A 14,855-nucleotide genomic window follows, 5' to 3' on the forward strand; every position below is an offset into this window, starting at 1 on the left:
CCTGCCATATTGGAAGTAGCGTTAGAATGACAGAGTTACAAGTCCATACGAGGTGGTCGGTGGCCTTCTATTCTGGCATAAATTAGGGTTGAAGAGTATATGACAGGCTGTGATGCTGCAATGATAGCGCTTTCAGGAACAGACTCCCCAAAATGTGTTTCCAATCTCCAATCTCGAAATGTACGGCGATAATTCCATCGCTTGGGGAACTCAAAGGGCTGCAATACGCAAATGGAGTACAGCAGTTCTGCGGAATCCCCTACGCTGAGCTGATCAAGCGGTGGACAAGATCAACGCTGAAAACTGTTTGGAAGGATTCCAAGCACGATGGGACCAAGTTAGGGTATACATCCATCCCTGACCATGTGTATGGGGACTGACTACCGCAGAAACAACTGTCCTCACTCATCCTCCGAGGATGAATCCGACGACCTCGTTCCAGTCCCTCCAGCTGCTCACTTTGGATATCCCCCAGAGGTAGACGAGCTGACCGGCCTCGTAATGAACATCGTCATTCCGCCAAAGCCAACCAACCCCCAGAAAAAATATCCGGTAATGGTCTATGTCCATGGAGGCTCATTGCTATACGGAGGGGCCAACCTTCCCATCTTCGATGCCCTGAACCTCGTCTCCCAGAGCATCGAAATGGACATGCCAATCGTATGCGTAAACTTCAACTACCGTGTCGGTCTCGGCGGGTTCTTAGCCAGCGACGCGATACAGCGAGAACTAACAGAAGACGGATTCAACGGCTGTGGCAATTTTGGCTTCACGGATCAGCAAGTTGCCTTCGAATGGGTGCAGCGGTATATCGACGCCCTAGGGGGAGATCCAAACAATGTCACAGCGGTCGGCGAGTCTGCTGGTGGGATTTCGATAAGCAACCAACTTGCTGCTGCGAGTCCGCCTCGTTTCCATCGTGCTTCATGTATGTCTGGTCTGTCGGTCTCGATTCCGCTGTGGACGATGGAGCAGCATGAGGCGCTATTCCAGGCTGTTTGTCGGTATTTCCGGATTGACGAGTCGCGATCTGACGTCCTAGACTGTCTCAGAGAGATACCGCAGCAGGAACTTGCAAATTCGACGCCTGTGATTCAGGGTGTTCTATCGGGGACGGGTAATCCATGTCTGGATGGATGGTTCTATAAACATGACGCCAATCCATGCGAGATCCAGGCGTCACCGTCATGGCTTGAAGGCTTGATGCTGGGTGACAGCTACCACGAAGGAATTATCTTTCGTTTGAACATCCTAGACGACAGTTTCGACTCGATACGTCAGATTCTGGTAGAGCATATCGGATCAGAAGATGAAACGGATCAAATCCTCTCAGAGTACGAGATTACCCCAGACATCCCTCATAGCCTCCTCATTGAACGAGTCGAGCATATGTGCGGGGATGCAATATTCAAGATCCCCAACTACGCAACTGCTCATGCCAATCCACATCTTGCTGACAAGGGCGCACTGTTCGCCTATCACTTTGACCAGCGCTCGCGACTCAAGAACGCCCTCGAGGGGACGGCGTACCATGCACATGAGCTACTCTACCTGTTCCAGAACCTTACGAATGAGATGTATGAGAGTGAGAGAGCTATGGCGAGGGACTTTGCTGCTGCTTGGATTATGTTCTGTAATGGCCATGCGCCGTGGGCAGTCGCCCGTGGACCTGGAAAAACGTGGAAGGTTTGGGGTCCAGACAGTGTCCAGGCTCTACGGACAGAAGAGCAGGATGAGGAGATTCGCTCGTATAAACGAATGCAGCGTATGCTATCGATGGGTAGTGGAGAGACGTGGAAGCGGTGGCTTTCTGGGTTTGATGCGTTAGTCAATAAGAGAATGAATATGGGAAAGGCTGCCTAGGTTGTATATACAGAGAGTCCTACTGTACATAGTAATTACAAATGAGGAGAGACGTTTGAAGGAGGCAAAGCGTAAACTGCCTTCCTAGCCCTGTCCTCCGTAACGATCATCTGCTCCGGAAACCAAGATAGGTCTACAGACTTGCCATCCAGGCCATGATCATGAAGCAACAGCATCTTCCCCAACGCCTTTCCACACAGCCACGCCAACACCATGCCCTCTCCTGAAAACGCCGCAGAGACCCATTCAGCACCTTTTCCCTCCACATCTTCACCCCTGCCCGTAAGTGATACTGGAAGCCGTCCGACCCAGGGAAACCCATCAGCACTGAATCCCATATTCCCCGTCCACATCTGCTCAACCGCAGAACCTCGCGGAGCTCCCCAATTCGCACGCCCAAACACCGCACTCAACGCCCCCGAAAGATGGATATCAGCATACAAACTCAGCTCCGAGTCCGTAGACACGCCCAGGTCCGATATCCCACCTCCCTCACCCTGAGCAAATCCGCCTCCGAACATCATCATTTCACCTACGTCCGAGGCCGGTAACTGCGTTAGGTAGTCAAACCCGCGGTCGTAGTTGAAGAGCCAGGAATGTTCCGCGCCTTGACGTCGGAAGTTTGTCCCAGGGTGTTGTGCTGACATCTGGCCGCGGATGGGGCAGATGCGGCCCTTTAGTCCAGGGATGAGATGGGCTACATGAGCGTTTGTGCAGTGCACGATATGGCGGGCGTGGATGGTGCCTCGGGGTGTTGTCACGGTATAGCGCAGTCCACTTACTGCTTTGCTGCCGTGATCTTGGATACTGGTGACGGGTGTATTCGTTTCTATCCGTAGTTCTTCAGGGTATTTCGTCTTTAATTGGTCCAGAATCCCTGTGATGAATTTATACGGCCAAATTGCACCTGCCGGTCCAGCGACGATTCCTTGAGCGTAGGGAAGCGAAAACTCCTAGCCCGTATCAGCAAATATACACAGATAATGATGTGACATCTTACCTTTGGAATCTCATCCCTCTCATACAACCTCCACTCCTGTGTCTCCTCGGGCAAACCCTGCTTTAACCGCTGAAACCGAGCCCTAGCATCGCTCCACCCTTTCTTCTCAAAGTAAACGCTCAAAAACTGCACCTTGCGAGCCTGAGCTGACTCCGTCAAATCATACTTCTCCGCTACAGCGAGCAATTCTCGCAAATGCGCCAGGCGGAACCTCAATATCTTCCTCGCAGCCTCAATCCCATGCACCTGTTCCAGCTCTGCAAATTCCTCCGCTGTCTCCAGGATATGGCCCCCATTGCGACCAGTTGCGCCGCTGCAGATGTCGCGGGCTTCCAGCATAACAACCGCGGGACGGGAGGTCTGTTCTTGTCCCGGGCCATTGTTGCCGCTGCGAGGCTTTCGAGACTCCAGGAGTGTTTTGGCGATGGACGTCCCTGTTACGCCGGAGCCGATAATGACGACGTCCGCTTCGACTGGCAATGTATCGGATTGTGCTTTTGCAAGACTTGGATGCGGATCACGTAGCCAGAAGGACGATGTAGGGTTTTGCGACGGCAGGCCTGGGTCAGACAGCGCTCTATTTAGGGCGTCTTGTCTGTCTTGCAGGGGGATGCCGGGGTTGGTGAGAAGAGAGTGGACGAGGGATGCCATATTGATGGTATATTCATTTACGAGTTGCAGAAGTAATGTTTTATGATTGTGGCCATCAGGTGAAAAGGGTGGCACGTTCGTTATAAATGTCCCCGTCAGTCTCATATCTAGCACTCTGAGATGGTACTATGGCTCGAGATACGGCCGACGATGAATAAGCTCATTCTAATATAGAAGGTCTATGCGAGCAAAGTGTCCGAGAGTGACCGCTGAGGCATACGCTCGTATTTCTTGAAGCCCGCGGGCCCCGGGGCAATCAATAAGCCATCTAAGGCTTGGGTCGGCCTGCCTGTTAGGGCAACCGACGCTCTATCATAGAACGGGCAGATAAGAACGGTAAGTGGTATAACCTACATGCCGATTTTGCCATAGATAAAGAAACAATACATTCATCATTGTCGACATCATCTAACATCGTGTACGTACTCGACAACCATGGCCACCACGAAGCATGACTCCCGCGGAAATGCGTACTACCCAAACAGCCCTCCCATGCGAAAACCAGGCCTGACATTTCTGTACCGCCTCGAGTGTACCATCGCCCGCGAAGAAATCACAATCGGTGCTCCCCATGGCACGGGCGTCATCCGGAGCATCGCAAACATAACAGGCGGCACCTTCAAGGGCCCAAATCTTGAAGGAACTGTTCTACCTCTTGGTGGTGCAGACTGGGCGACAGTTATTGAGGGAACGCATGTACGCTTCTAACCTTTACACTATCTATCTATTCCCATTCCATTTCCGTAACTGTTCTGGCTATCGGCGTGTCACTAACAGCATAGTCCATGACTCTCGACGCCCGATACACAATAAAAACAACCGACGGGTGCTACCTCTTCGTACAAGCCCACGGTCTGTACCGCCCCGGACCAGGAACAGAATACGCGAAGCAGTAGTGTCCAAGAACCCAGACATGAGACCGCCGCCGACAGTTACACAGGCCGAGGTCGAGTTCTTCTCGCATCTGCGAATTGAAGCTGCGGGGGAGTATAACTGGTTAAATGGGCTAGTTTGTATCGGGGTTATGACCTGCGAGGATGATCGTATTATTATCGATGCGTATTATTTGACGAACTTCGAGGGAGTCAAACCAGAGAATGTCATGAGTAACTAGACGACAATAGAACAGACCGAGGTAGAATACTGCTTCTGTATTTACCGTGATATCAGCCGTGTCTGGTGGCTTCATCGCTTGTCCCGTTTAGGAAGGTCGACGCATTCTCCAAATCTGAAACTGTGAAGATAATAGGCTGCATTGGGCATTCTTAGTTCCGCTCCTACTGTACCCCGCATAGAACCGCATGCACATATGCCTGTGCGTATCTTTAGCGGACTATATAAGAGCGCCGACATTACCTTGTCGGTCAATCCATAGTAAAAATGACCAGATCCCCGTCTCCCAAGCCTGACTGGCGAGCCCTCGCCATAGCAAAACGCAAGCAGCTGGACGCTCAAATTCCATCTGAATGGCGCCTTAGCGACGACATCCGAGCCTCAGTGCCCGCGGACGGCCATCTGATCGACGCTGACCTTGTTCGACGAAGTGGCATTCTCTCTGATAAAGAGTTGGACATCACGGAGAATTACTCTGCGGCGAACTTATTAGAAAAGCTTTCCGATGGAAAGTTTAGTTCTGTGGACGTTACGACAGCGTTTTGCAAAAGGGCGGCGATTGCGCAGCAGCTGGTACGTTATTCGTCGTGGTACTGCGCTTGTCTGTACAACGAAATTCAGGGACTGATATCGAAAGACCTCATGTTTAACAGAACATTGGTTTGAGAAAGCGATTGCGCGCGCGCAGTTCCTGGATGAATACCTGCAACGAGAGAAGAAGGTAGTAGGCCCATTGCATGGCCTGCCCATCAGCATCAAAGACAGTTTCTGCGTTGAGGGTATCCAGAGCACCGTAGGATATGTGTCGCTTCTACAGAAGGAATCAGTGTCGCATAATTCAGCCCTGGTCGAGATGCTACTCCACCTCGGTGCAGTGCTTTATGTGAAGACGAATATTCCCCAGACGATGATGGCGAGTTCCCTATTCATACATTCCTGAGTATCAATAGTTAATGGCCACAGACAGGTGATTCCGACAACAATATCTTCGGTCGGACCCTAAACCCGCACAATACGAATCTAACAGCCGGAGGATCAAGCGGTGGAGAGGGCGCACTGGTAGCCTTCCGCGGCTCGATCCTGGGCGTAGGAACAGACATCGCAGGGTCAATCCGCATTCCATCTCTCTGCTGCGGCGTATACGGATTCAAACCCACAACAGACCGCATTCCCTGGGGCCGCCAGGTAGCAGGTCTAGCCATGGAGGGTATTCCAGGCATAAAGCCATCGGCAGGACCACTCGCACATACTCTGGATGATATTGAGCTCTTCATGGACACTGTTCTTAAGGCAGAGCCCTGGAAATACGATGTCACTGCGAGTGCAGCACCATGGGAGAAACTACAACTACATGAGAGTAGCTCACACGGAAAGTTAACCATCGGTGTCCTGCCCGAGAGCAAGGATTTTCCGCTGCACCCTCCTATACAAAGAGTTCTACAGTCGGCGATAACCGCCCTATCTCAACGCGGCCACCGCATAGTCCAGCTCCCAGACGACCCCTCGCGAGATCTCGCTTATGCAAGCCGTCTAGCGTTCCAATACTTCACATACGGGCCACACATCGACCACGTCGCGGCCAGCGGTGAGCCGCTCGTGCCATCCGTCGCTAAAATGTCCTCGCCGATGTTCACGGGCCCACTTCCGGTTGATATGGATCTGCCGGTGTTCAAGAAGATTAGCGCTTTGCATACAGCGAGACAGGGGTACGCGGACGCATGGCGTCGGTGCTGGGTTGAGAATGGGCTGGATGTTGTTCTTGCCCCTGGGGCGCAGAATACGGCTGTTCCGCACGATACCTTTGGGTGGCCTCCATATACGGTGGTGTGGAACTTACTTGATGTGAGTATTGCATACTCAGAACAGGTGTATGTACAACTGGGATGCGCTAACTACGATATTGTACAGTACCCTGCGTGTATTATCCCCTACGGCAAAGCTTCGAAGCAGCTTGATCCTGCTCCCATGGTTATCGATGATGGCGTCCAGCCTAGCTGTGAGTACCACCTAAATCTCTCAAATCTTTTTCATTAAAATGCACTTGCTCATTCTGATAGACGACCCTGATGCCGTTAATGGAGCTCCCTGCGCTATTCAAGTAGTAGCTCCACGCTTCCAGGACGAAAAGTGTCTCAACGCGGCGCGGATTATAGACCAAGATATTCGATGAGTAGATTTTTATTCTGCGATATCTAACTACATAGGTAAATAGTTGGCAATAATCAATTAGATGATATGATCTGCAATATAGGGCTGGTGGAGTAAGTGATATCAAAGTAGCGGAACGTACCATGGAACAACATCTCATATTTCAGAGCTCCAGGCGCAATATCCAATTTTCGGGTCCATGCATCCGAATGTCTGCGAACATGTGGAGACTGTCCAATTTTCTGTCTGCCTTTGTTCTAGACGGAAGTCATCCAAAATTAGGGCATCCGTTCATTAGATCATTATACTCTACAGACAGCTGACGGCAGGCATTGCCACCAATGGTCTTTAACAAAGTGGATACCTGGTCTCCGGAGTCGCTCTTTTCAAGTCAACTTCCTCTGCTTCCCTCTGAGCCGGTGTACCATATAGTCCATTGTTAAAGTGTGGCTGGTACGTACGACCACAGGGTGTGGAGAAAAGGGCTTCCCGTCCGCTCAGCCGTACTTAAGCCTTAATTATTAATATGATTAGAAGTAAAACGAGCCCTGAGTGCGTTGCTGCTTTTAGGGGTGATAAACACTAAGACTTAGGTAAGTGTGGGTGAGTACAGGTAAGAAATAGGTAGACCTCATCAATGAATATATCCCCTCCGCCATCCTTGTCGAGGGTTCCAATCGTTTTCTGACATCCCGAGATATCACCGTTTGCGAGCCTAGTCTGTGGAAGGCAATGTGGGTACAAGGTGAAAGGAAAGATGAATAATGTCGTAGAGTACGGTCTGGATACCGCTATCGCGCGGAACGTCTCGATTATTCCGGGGAGCTGCCTCTGTCTCTAGCGATGTAAGGTCCGCTGGGCCATCTGTTACAATGAAGACCAGGTGCTCAATAACCGGCTGCGTCTGAGGGACGTTTCTTGGCCACGTCAGCTTCTTAATTGGAAGCCTGGTAACAGGATGCTGATTGAGGGTGTAAACCTTCTGAGTTGGTATTTCCATGCCATTTTCTGCAGGCGTTTGAAGTCCCCCAAGGACAAATCCACGTGCTCTTGAAAGCCGCTCAAATCGCAATGGAAATTCTTCGATTTCAGCAAGCTTGGCAACGAGCAAGGCAGATAGGAACCGATGCATTGCGCCTACTGCCCGAGATATGTTAACGATCCCTGACGCTAGATGACCAGCAGTACGCTGTTCTTTCAGCTAGCGGTCTTGTAGCAGATCTTTGCTCGCTCTATCTACAGGATGACCGTCCGACTGCAGCCCTCCAAAAGCTAGAGTTTAGGCGCGGCCTGATACTACAGTACATGGTGGACAGACAAAGCAATACTCCGGCACTTGAGAGAGATTACCTGGAACTTGCCAAAGAGTATAAACATTTACAGCGCCTGCTGTCCCACGTTCAATCCCCTCAAGACCACGCGCGTCTCCAGCAGTCTACTCGCATGAGAAGCGAAGCTGGTGAAAAGCTCAAGGATATTATTCAAAAAATTTGTCGGAGAGAAGGCTACGAAGCTTTTCTTCTGGAACTAACAGCAGATGAACTCACCAGATATACAGCCGACAGAGTGGTTGTTATAGTTGATGTGGCCCTGATACGTGCAGATGCAATAATCGTCGCCAATAATCGCATCAGATTAATTAGTCTCCCAGGATTGGAAGGAGATACTAATCACTGGTATGTATACGGGGATTATCACAAATATAGATCCTTTGCACGCGATATGCCCGGGAAAGGCCGTGATGTGCCGTCCGAATCGACAGACCAAGACAGCGACATTATCCTGGAGATGCTGTGGGAAAGCTGTGTGAAGCCAATACTGGACGAACTTTCGCCACGGCCCGAAGCCTTGCTGACGAAAGCTTGCATATTGCAAGTGCTTTTCAGGTCACAGGCTTTCCACATGTGGTAGGGTCCCTGTGGCCTACGCGCGATGATGTCTGCGTCCACGTGGCAGAACATTTCTATAGCTTCCTGTTCAGCAATGGCGGAGCTACGGCATCAGATCGCACGGTGGCCTACGCGGTGCGCTACGCGGTTCGTAAGGTTCGATCTCAAATGTTGTCGGAGGGCTTAAAGGTGGATCACAGGGCTTGGGCAGGCTATGTTCACCTAGGTGCCTAGAAACTGCACACTTAAGGACTTGCCATTCCTATAACTATATTCCATTGCTTAGCGACGGTCAGTACATACGACCACAGGGTGTGGAGAACAGGGCTTCCCGTCCGCTCAGCCGTACTTAAGCCACACGCCGGCTGGTTAGTAGTATGGTGGGTGACCACATGCGAATCCCAGCTGTTGTATGTTTTTTTTTTTGTTCTATAGCATGCCTGAAGACGAGAGTTCTGGTATCAGGTATTATTCCTATTACTATAACTCTTGATTCTTCCATCTTTCCTCCTTGATCTATTTTATAAATAAAGGGGGTTGTATGATCACGTGCTCATCCATCCATCACCAATTACTAGGTCGCAGAACCTGTACTAAATGATAACAGGATTCCGAAATTAACAAAGTTGGTTCATGCGCAACACTTGGTAAAGTAGCGAGGATGTGTAGGGAAAATCTCAAAGAAGAATGAGAATGAAAATCCGCAGGAGTAGGGTAGCATTCTTCCCTGGCATCCTCGCTGGTAAAATAGCTGTGCATGAGGTATATAAATAGTATAATATAAAGTGCCCATTTCCCTCCCGTTTTCTCCAGGCAGACATGAATTTCCTGGTTGCTGATGTTTGGCCCCCATGTTGCATTGCGTCTTCCCGTCCTCGATCCTTTCCTCACCACTCTCCCGTTTTCGTTTCGCCTCGCCAAAACAAAAAAAAAAAAGAAAGGAGAAAGACCAGGGATTTCGCGGACGGCTGCACTGTCAGGGACCGGCTCACTTGGAGCGGATGTTTCTAGATGGCCACACCGTTACCCTTTTGCTTTAGATAAGGCGTCCAAATGTCTTCAGTGCATTTCGGCGCCGGGAATAACAAGCCTTCCAACGATCCGGCCAGCAACAATCGCGACTTGGGAAGCCAGATCTCAAAGCCGACAAAACGCCAACAATGGACTACAACGCGGATCAATGCCCGCGGAGGTGTGAAGAAGAGAGTTCCCATCATGGATCGCTTACTCGGGCGCTGGAAACGCAAGTCCCCCGCTACTGAAGGCCCAACCAACCCTGGGGAGGGCGAAGGAAAGGGTCCGAGACGACGAGTCTACTTCAATATCCCCATTCCCGAAGCTGAACGAGACGAGGATGTTGTTCCCAGTAACAACTATCCGAGAAACAAGATTCGAACCGCGAAATATACCCCGCTGACTTTCGTTCCCAAGAACCTCTGGTTTCAGTTCCACAACATTGCTAACATCTATTTCCTGCTTGTCGTTCTTCTCAACGTATGGCTTCTGCTCTATTCCTTTGGCAATGTTCTTCTTTTTTCTTTGCAGTGCTGATGATTGTGGCTTTAGATTCCCTCCATCTTTGGCGCCGACAACCCTGGCCTGAACGCCGTCCCCCTGATTGTCATTATCGTGGCCACTGCCATCAAGGATGCTATCGAAGACTGGCGACGTACGGTACTCGACAACGAATTGAATAATTCGCCGGTATACCGCTTAGTGGAATGGACCAATGTCAATTCGACCGAAGATACCGTCTCACTATGGCGACAAATCAAGAAAGCATGTACTCGCGCGACCGTCACCACGTACAGATTCTCCAGGGATTTCATCAACAAGCAGAGAGGCATCCAACTGAAAACGGAAGAAGGCAGACGTGCTTCTTTCATGACGACTCCACGGGCTTCAGTATATTCACAGCGCGATTTGTCAAACCCTTATCAAGGTGGCGACGATGATGCTATCCAGATGACCCCCGTTCCATCGCCCAACCCCGAGGCGCGCCCGGAGTGGCCTAATTCTAATGGGGAACAGGGAAGCAATTTTCTTCATCCCGATGAGGCTGCTCGCGATCCGAGTGCCTCTCCTTCGCACATTGCAACGCCTCTAAAGAAAGGTGGCAGCGTGCTCGACACGGCAAAGCAAACCCCAGGTAAGGCCCGGTTCAAGCGAGACTACTGGAAAAGCGTCCAAGTTGGGGACTTTATTCGTTTATACAACGACGATCCGATTCCCGCCGATATCGTTGTGTTGTCGACCTCCGATCTTGATGGCGCGTGCTTCGTTGAAACGAAGAACTTGGATGGGGAGACCAACCTAAAAGTGCGACAAGCCCTGAATTGCGGTCGTCAAGTTCGACATGCGAGGGATTGTGAGAAGGCCGAGTTTGTGATCGAGAGCGAGGCCCCGACTGCCAATTTGTATTCCTACAACGGTTCGATCCGCTGGGATCAGCGTGATCCGGAATTCCCTGATGCTCCTCGAAAGGAGATGGTCGAACCCATCACTATCAGCAACATGTTGCTCCGCGGGTGTTCCCTTCGCAATACAGAATGGGTTCTGGGAGTTGTCGTTTTCACTGGTCCCGAGTCCAAGATTATGCTCAACTCCGGCATCACACCAACCAAACGGGCGCAACTCGCCAAGGACTTGAACGGGAACGTCATCTATAACTTCGTCATTCTGTTTCTCATGTGTTTTGTCATGGGCGTCATTAACGGTTGTGCGTGGGCCTCAAGCGATAAATCACTAAATTATTTTGATTACTCGCCACCTGGAGACACCACCCCGCCGGTTACTGGGATTGTCACATTCTGGGTTGCCGTTGTCTTATTTCAGAACTTGGTGCCCATTCCGCTTTACATCTCGCTGGAGATTGTTCGCACGATCCAGGCTGTTTTCATCCACTGCGATATTTTTATGTATTACGACAAGTTAGAACTTGCCTGTGTTCCCAAAACCTGGAATATCTCGGATGACATCGGGCAAATTGAATACATCTTTTCTGACAAGACAGGGACGCTGACACAGAACGTCATGGAATTCAAAAAGTGTACCATCAACGGAGTCCCATATGGCGAAGCTTTCACGGAAGCCCAGGCTGGTATGACGCGCCGTGAAGGTGGGGATGCGGAGGCCGAAACTGCGCGTGCCCAAGAAAGGGTTGCTGCTGATACCATCAAAATGCTTGGGATGCTTCGCAGGATGCATGACAACCCTTACTTACGTGACGAAAATCTGACCTTTGTCTCATCCAAATTCGTCTCGGACCTGGATGGCGCATCCGGCGAAAGGCAAAAGGCCGCTGCTGAGCATTTTATGGTTGCTTTGGCCGTGTGCCATACTGTCATCACCGAACAAACCCCCGGTGACCCTCCTAAAATTGAGTTCAAGGCACAATCGCCCGATGAGGCTGCTCTGGTAAGCGCGGCTCGGGATTGCGGCTTCACTGTTATTAGAAGATCAGGCAATGATTTGGTCCTCAACATCATGGGTGAAGAACGAATATACACTGTTCTCAACGTCCTTGAATTCAACTCTTCGAGAAAGCGTATGAGTGCTATTATTCGGATGCCTGACGGAATAATCAGACTTTTCTGCAAGGGGGCGGACAGTATCATCTACTCACGCCTGGCTCATGGGAAGCAACAGGAGTTGAGACGGAAAACTGCTGACCAGCTTGAGGTTTTTGCGCGTGAAGGATTGCGAACCCTCTGCGTTGCAGACCGGGTGATTGATGAAGAAGAGTATCAGACATGGAGCCGGGAACATGACATTGCAGCTGCTGCGCTGACCGAACGTGAGGAGAAGCTCGAACATGTGGCTAGCGCCATTGAGCAGGACCTCATGCTCATTGGTGGAACTGCTATCGAGGATCGACTCCAGGATAGTGTACCGGATACCATATCTTTGCTCGCAGATGCCGGTATCAAGCTGTGGGTTCTGACTGGTGATAAGGTTGAGACAGCCATCAATATCGGTTTCTCGTGCAATCTCTTGAACAACGATATGGAATTGATTGTGTTCAATGTCCCTGAGTCTCAACCGCAACAGGCTGCGGAAGAATTGGACCATCATTTGCAGAAATTCGGCTTGACTGGCAGCGACGAAGAGCTTCTTGCTGCTCGCAAAGAACATGCCCCACCACCGCCAACGCATGCCGTTGTAATCGACGGTGACTCTCTCAAGCTTATGCTCTCTGATGAATTGAAGCAAAAGTTCCTTTTGCTTTGCAAGCAGTGCCGGTCAGTTCTCTGCTGTCGAGTCAGCCCTGCCCAAAAGGCGGATGTTGTGAAACTAGTCAAGAATGGTCTGAATATTATGGCTTTGGCAATTGGTGATGGTGCCAACGATGTTAACATGATTCAGCAAGCGGATGTTGGTGTCGGTATCGCCGGTGAAGAAGGTCGACAAGCGGCTATGTCGTCTGATTACACCATTGGACAATTCCGGTTCCTCCAAAGGCTCATCTTGGTCCACGGAAGATACTCCTATCGTCGTATGGGAGAGACGATTGCCAACTTCTTCTACAAGGTAAGTGATTTTAACTTAATGCAGACACCATTTATTCAAGTCACAACTAAACTCAGGCTAATAACTCGCATAGAACTTGGTGTGGACATTTACTCTCTTTTGGTACTGCATTTACAACGATTTCGACGGTTCTTATTTGTTCGAATACACATACATTGTCCTCGTCAACGTTGTTTTCACATCATTGCCTGTTATTTTCATGGGAATCCTTGATCAAGACGTCGACGATAAGGTGTCGCTGGCTGTTCCTCAGCTTTACATGAGAGGTATCGAGCGGAAGGAATGGTCACAGCTCAAATTCTGGTATGATAACGTCAAGATCCCCTTGTCCTTTTTGCTGCCTCCCCTTATTTCAGTTATTAACCAATTCCAGGTTGTACATGGCCGACGGTCTGTACCAGTCAATTATCTGCTTCTTCATGCCGTATCTCCTGTACCAACCCGCGAATTTCGTAACTGCAAATGGGTTGAATACTAATGAGCGAACACGAATGGGAATTCTGGTTGCTTGTGCTGCCGTCGTCTCCAGCAACACTTACATTCTCCTGAATACATACAGATGGGACTGGCTGACCGTGTTGCTTAACGCTATCAGTTCGCTCCTTGTCTTTGCCTGGACTGGTATCTTTTCCTGTTTCACTGCGTCCGGCCAGTTCTACCATTCAGGAGCGGAAGTATATGGTTCCTTGTCCTTCTGGGTGGTTCTTCTCATCACTGTGTTGATTTGTCTCCTCCCTCGGTTTGCCATCAAGTCGGTCCAGAAGGTCTTCTTCCCTTACGATGTGGATATTGTTCGTGAATGGGTGACCCAGGGTAAATTCAAATACCTGCAACAACACGAGACGTACGTGCCTCCTCCAGCTGCTCCTCCTAGTGGTCTCGGGGATGACCCCGCAACTTCTGCGGACCCAGGGAAGCCAACTGAACCTTTCATGAAGCAAAATCCCTTTTCAGACGAACACCAGGCCGTGTATGCGCCGTCCGTTACACGTACTCCTCACACCCATAATACAAGGAGCCAGAATGGGAGTAACGGAACAAATTATGCGGATAGTCTTGATCAACGCCCGCACTCTCAGCCAGTGGACTACAGGGATTCGAATGAACGGAGACGTCATTCTTTTGACGGGATCCCCCCTAGTTACGAGGCCATGAATGATTTCTCAAACATGAGTGCCCAAGTACAGCCGACTTAACATGATCCCCCAAGGGTCATCACAATCCTCCCTTGAATGTCTTTTAGAATTCTGTCTATTTTCTTCTATATATCTGTCTGATCTCATTACCTTATTACGTCGATTGTCGGGGTGCTACTCTATCTTTTCTCATCTCGTTTTGCTTATTTGCGTCTTCAAAAGGATGTCCTCTTCTTTTCCTTGTTTCAAATTTTCAAAGCATGTTGCTCTATTCCACGATAGATGGCGTTTGGTATACAATGTTGGTTGGTGGCGTGGCGCTTTTCTTTTCATTTTGTACTGGCTCAACAGATGCTGCACACCTTCTAGTACTTCTGCCTTTCCGTGTAAGCCATGGAATATCTATTGATATTCTTTATTATAGAGCATCCCATTAGAAGTGCTGGGGTAACCTTGGTAAGATTATTAACATCCATCTAGCTGACATGAGAATTCTCTATAATTTAATCTATATATACTCTTCTA

The 14,855-nt window shown here is 49.9% G+C and overlaps 6 protein-coding genes across 6 annotated transcripts; 5 read left to right on the plus strand and 1 right to left on the minus strand.

Annotated features, from left to right (window-relative positions):
- Positions 1-152: 152 nt before the first annotated feature.
- ASPSYDRAFT_186732 (uncharacterized protein) lies at positions 153-1,902 on the plus strand (the record flags this gene model as incomplete). Its single annotated transcript, XM_040843578.1, has 2 exons — positions 153-343; positions 390-1,902. 2 exons carry the CDS (start codon positions 153-155, stop codon positions 1,861-1,863), a joined length of 1,665 nt encoding a protein of 554 aa, XP_040697524.1. The 3' UTR covers positions 1,864-1,902.
- On the minus strand, positions 1,899-3,514 carry ASPSYDRAFT_35961 (NAD(P)/FAD-dependent oxidoreductase; the record flags this gene model as incomplete). Its single annotated transcript, XM_040845382.1, has 2 exons — positions 1,899-2,816; positions 2,864-3,514. 2 exons carry the CDS (start codon positions 3,512-3,514, stop codon positions 1,899-1,901), a joined length of 1,569 nt encoding a protein of 522 aa, XP_040697525.1.
- A 435-nt stretch (positions 3,515-3,949) lies between these two features.
- Positions 3,950-4,628, plus strand: ASPSYDRAFT_61723 (DUF3237 domain-containing protein; the record flags this gene model as incomplete). Its single annotated transcript, XM_040850024.1, has 3 exons — positions 3,950-4,210; positions 4,297-4,366; positions 4,408-4,628. The coding sequence occupies 3 exons, from the start codon at positions 3,950-3,952 to the stop codon at positions 4,626-4,628; spliced, it is 552 nt and encodes a 183-aa protein (XP_040697526.1).
- Positions 4,629-4,894: 266 nt separating this feature from the next.
- On the plus strand, positions 4,895-6,871 carry gmdB (general amidase GmdB; the record flags this gene model as incomplete). The annotated part of the gene is made up of 5 exons (XM_040843579.1): positions 4,895-5,200; positions 5,265-5,540; positions 5,591-6,469; positions 6,536-6,623; positions 6,685-6,871. The coding sequence occupies 5 exons, from the start codon at positions 4,895-4,897 to the stop codon at positions 6,795-6,797; spliced, it is 1,662 nt and encodes a 553-aa protein (XP_040697527.1). The 3' UTR covers positions 6,798-6,871.
- A 1,209-nt stretch (positions 6,872-8,080) lies between these two features.
- On the plus strand, positions 8,081-8,686 carry ASPSYDRAFT_35963 (uncharacterized protein; the record flags this gene model as incomplete). Its single annotated transcript, XM_040845383.1, has 1 exon — positions 8,081-8,686. The coding sequence occupies one exon, from the start codon at positions 8,081-8,083 to the stop codon at positions 8,684-8,686; it is 606 nt and encodes a 201-aa protein (XP_040697528.1).
- Positions 8,687-9,583: 897 nt separating this feature from the next.
- On the plus strand, positions 9,584-14,854 carry ASPSYDRAFT_136560 (uncharacterized protein). The gene is made up of 4 exons (XM_040840765.1): positions 9,584-10,158; positions 10,231-13,194; positions 13,268-13,497; positions 13,568-14,854. Exons 1-4 carry the CDS (start codon positions 9,718-9,720, stop codon positions 14,388-14,390), a joined length of 4,458 nt encoding a protein of 1,485 aa, XP_040697529.1. The 5' UTR covers positions 9,584-9,717; the 3' UTR covers positions 14,391-14,854.
- The last annotated feature ends 1 nt before the right edge of the window (position 14,855 follows it).

This window comes from Aspergillus sydowii (assembly GCF_001890705.1).
Source record: "Aspergillus sydowii CBS 593.65 unplaced genomic scaffold ASPSYscaffold_15, whole genome shotgun sequence".
In the NCBI taxonomy this organism is placed as follows: Eukaryota; Fungi; Ascomycota; class Eurotiomycetes; order Eurotiales; family Aspergillaceae; genus Aspergillus; species Aspergillus sydowii.

Excerpts from the sequence above, each read along its gene's own strand:
- ASPSYDRAFT_136560 (XM_040840765.1), top strand. The coding sequence starts at position 9,718 with ATGTCTTCAGTGCATTTCGGCGCCGGGAATAACAAGCCTTCCAACGAT. Across the intron at positions 10,159-10,230 it reads TGCTTGTCGTTCTTCTCAAC|ATTCCCTCCATCTTTGGCGC; the intron begins GTATGGCTTCTG and ends TTGTGGCTTTAG. Across the intron at positions 13,195-13,267 it reads TTGCCAACTTCTTCTACAAG|AACTTGGTGTGGACATTTAC; the intron begins GTAAGTGATTTT and ends TAACTCGCATAG.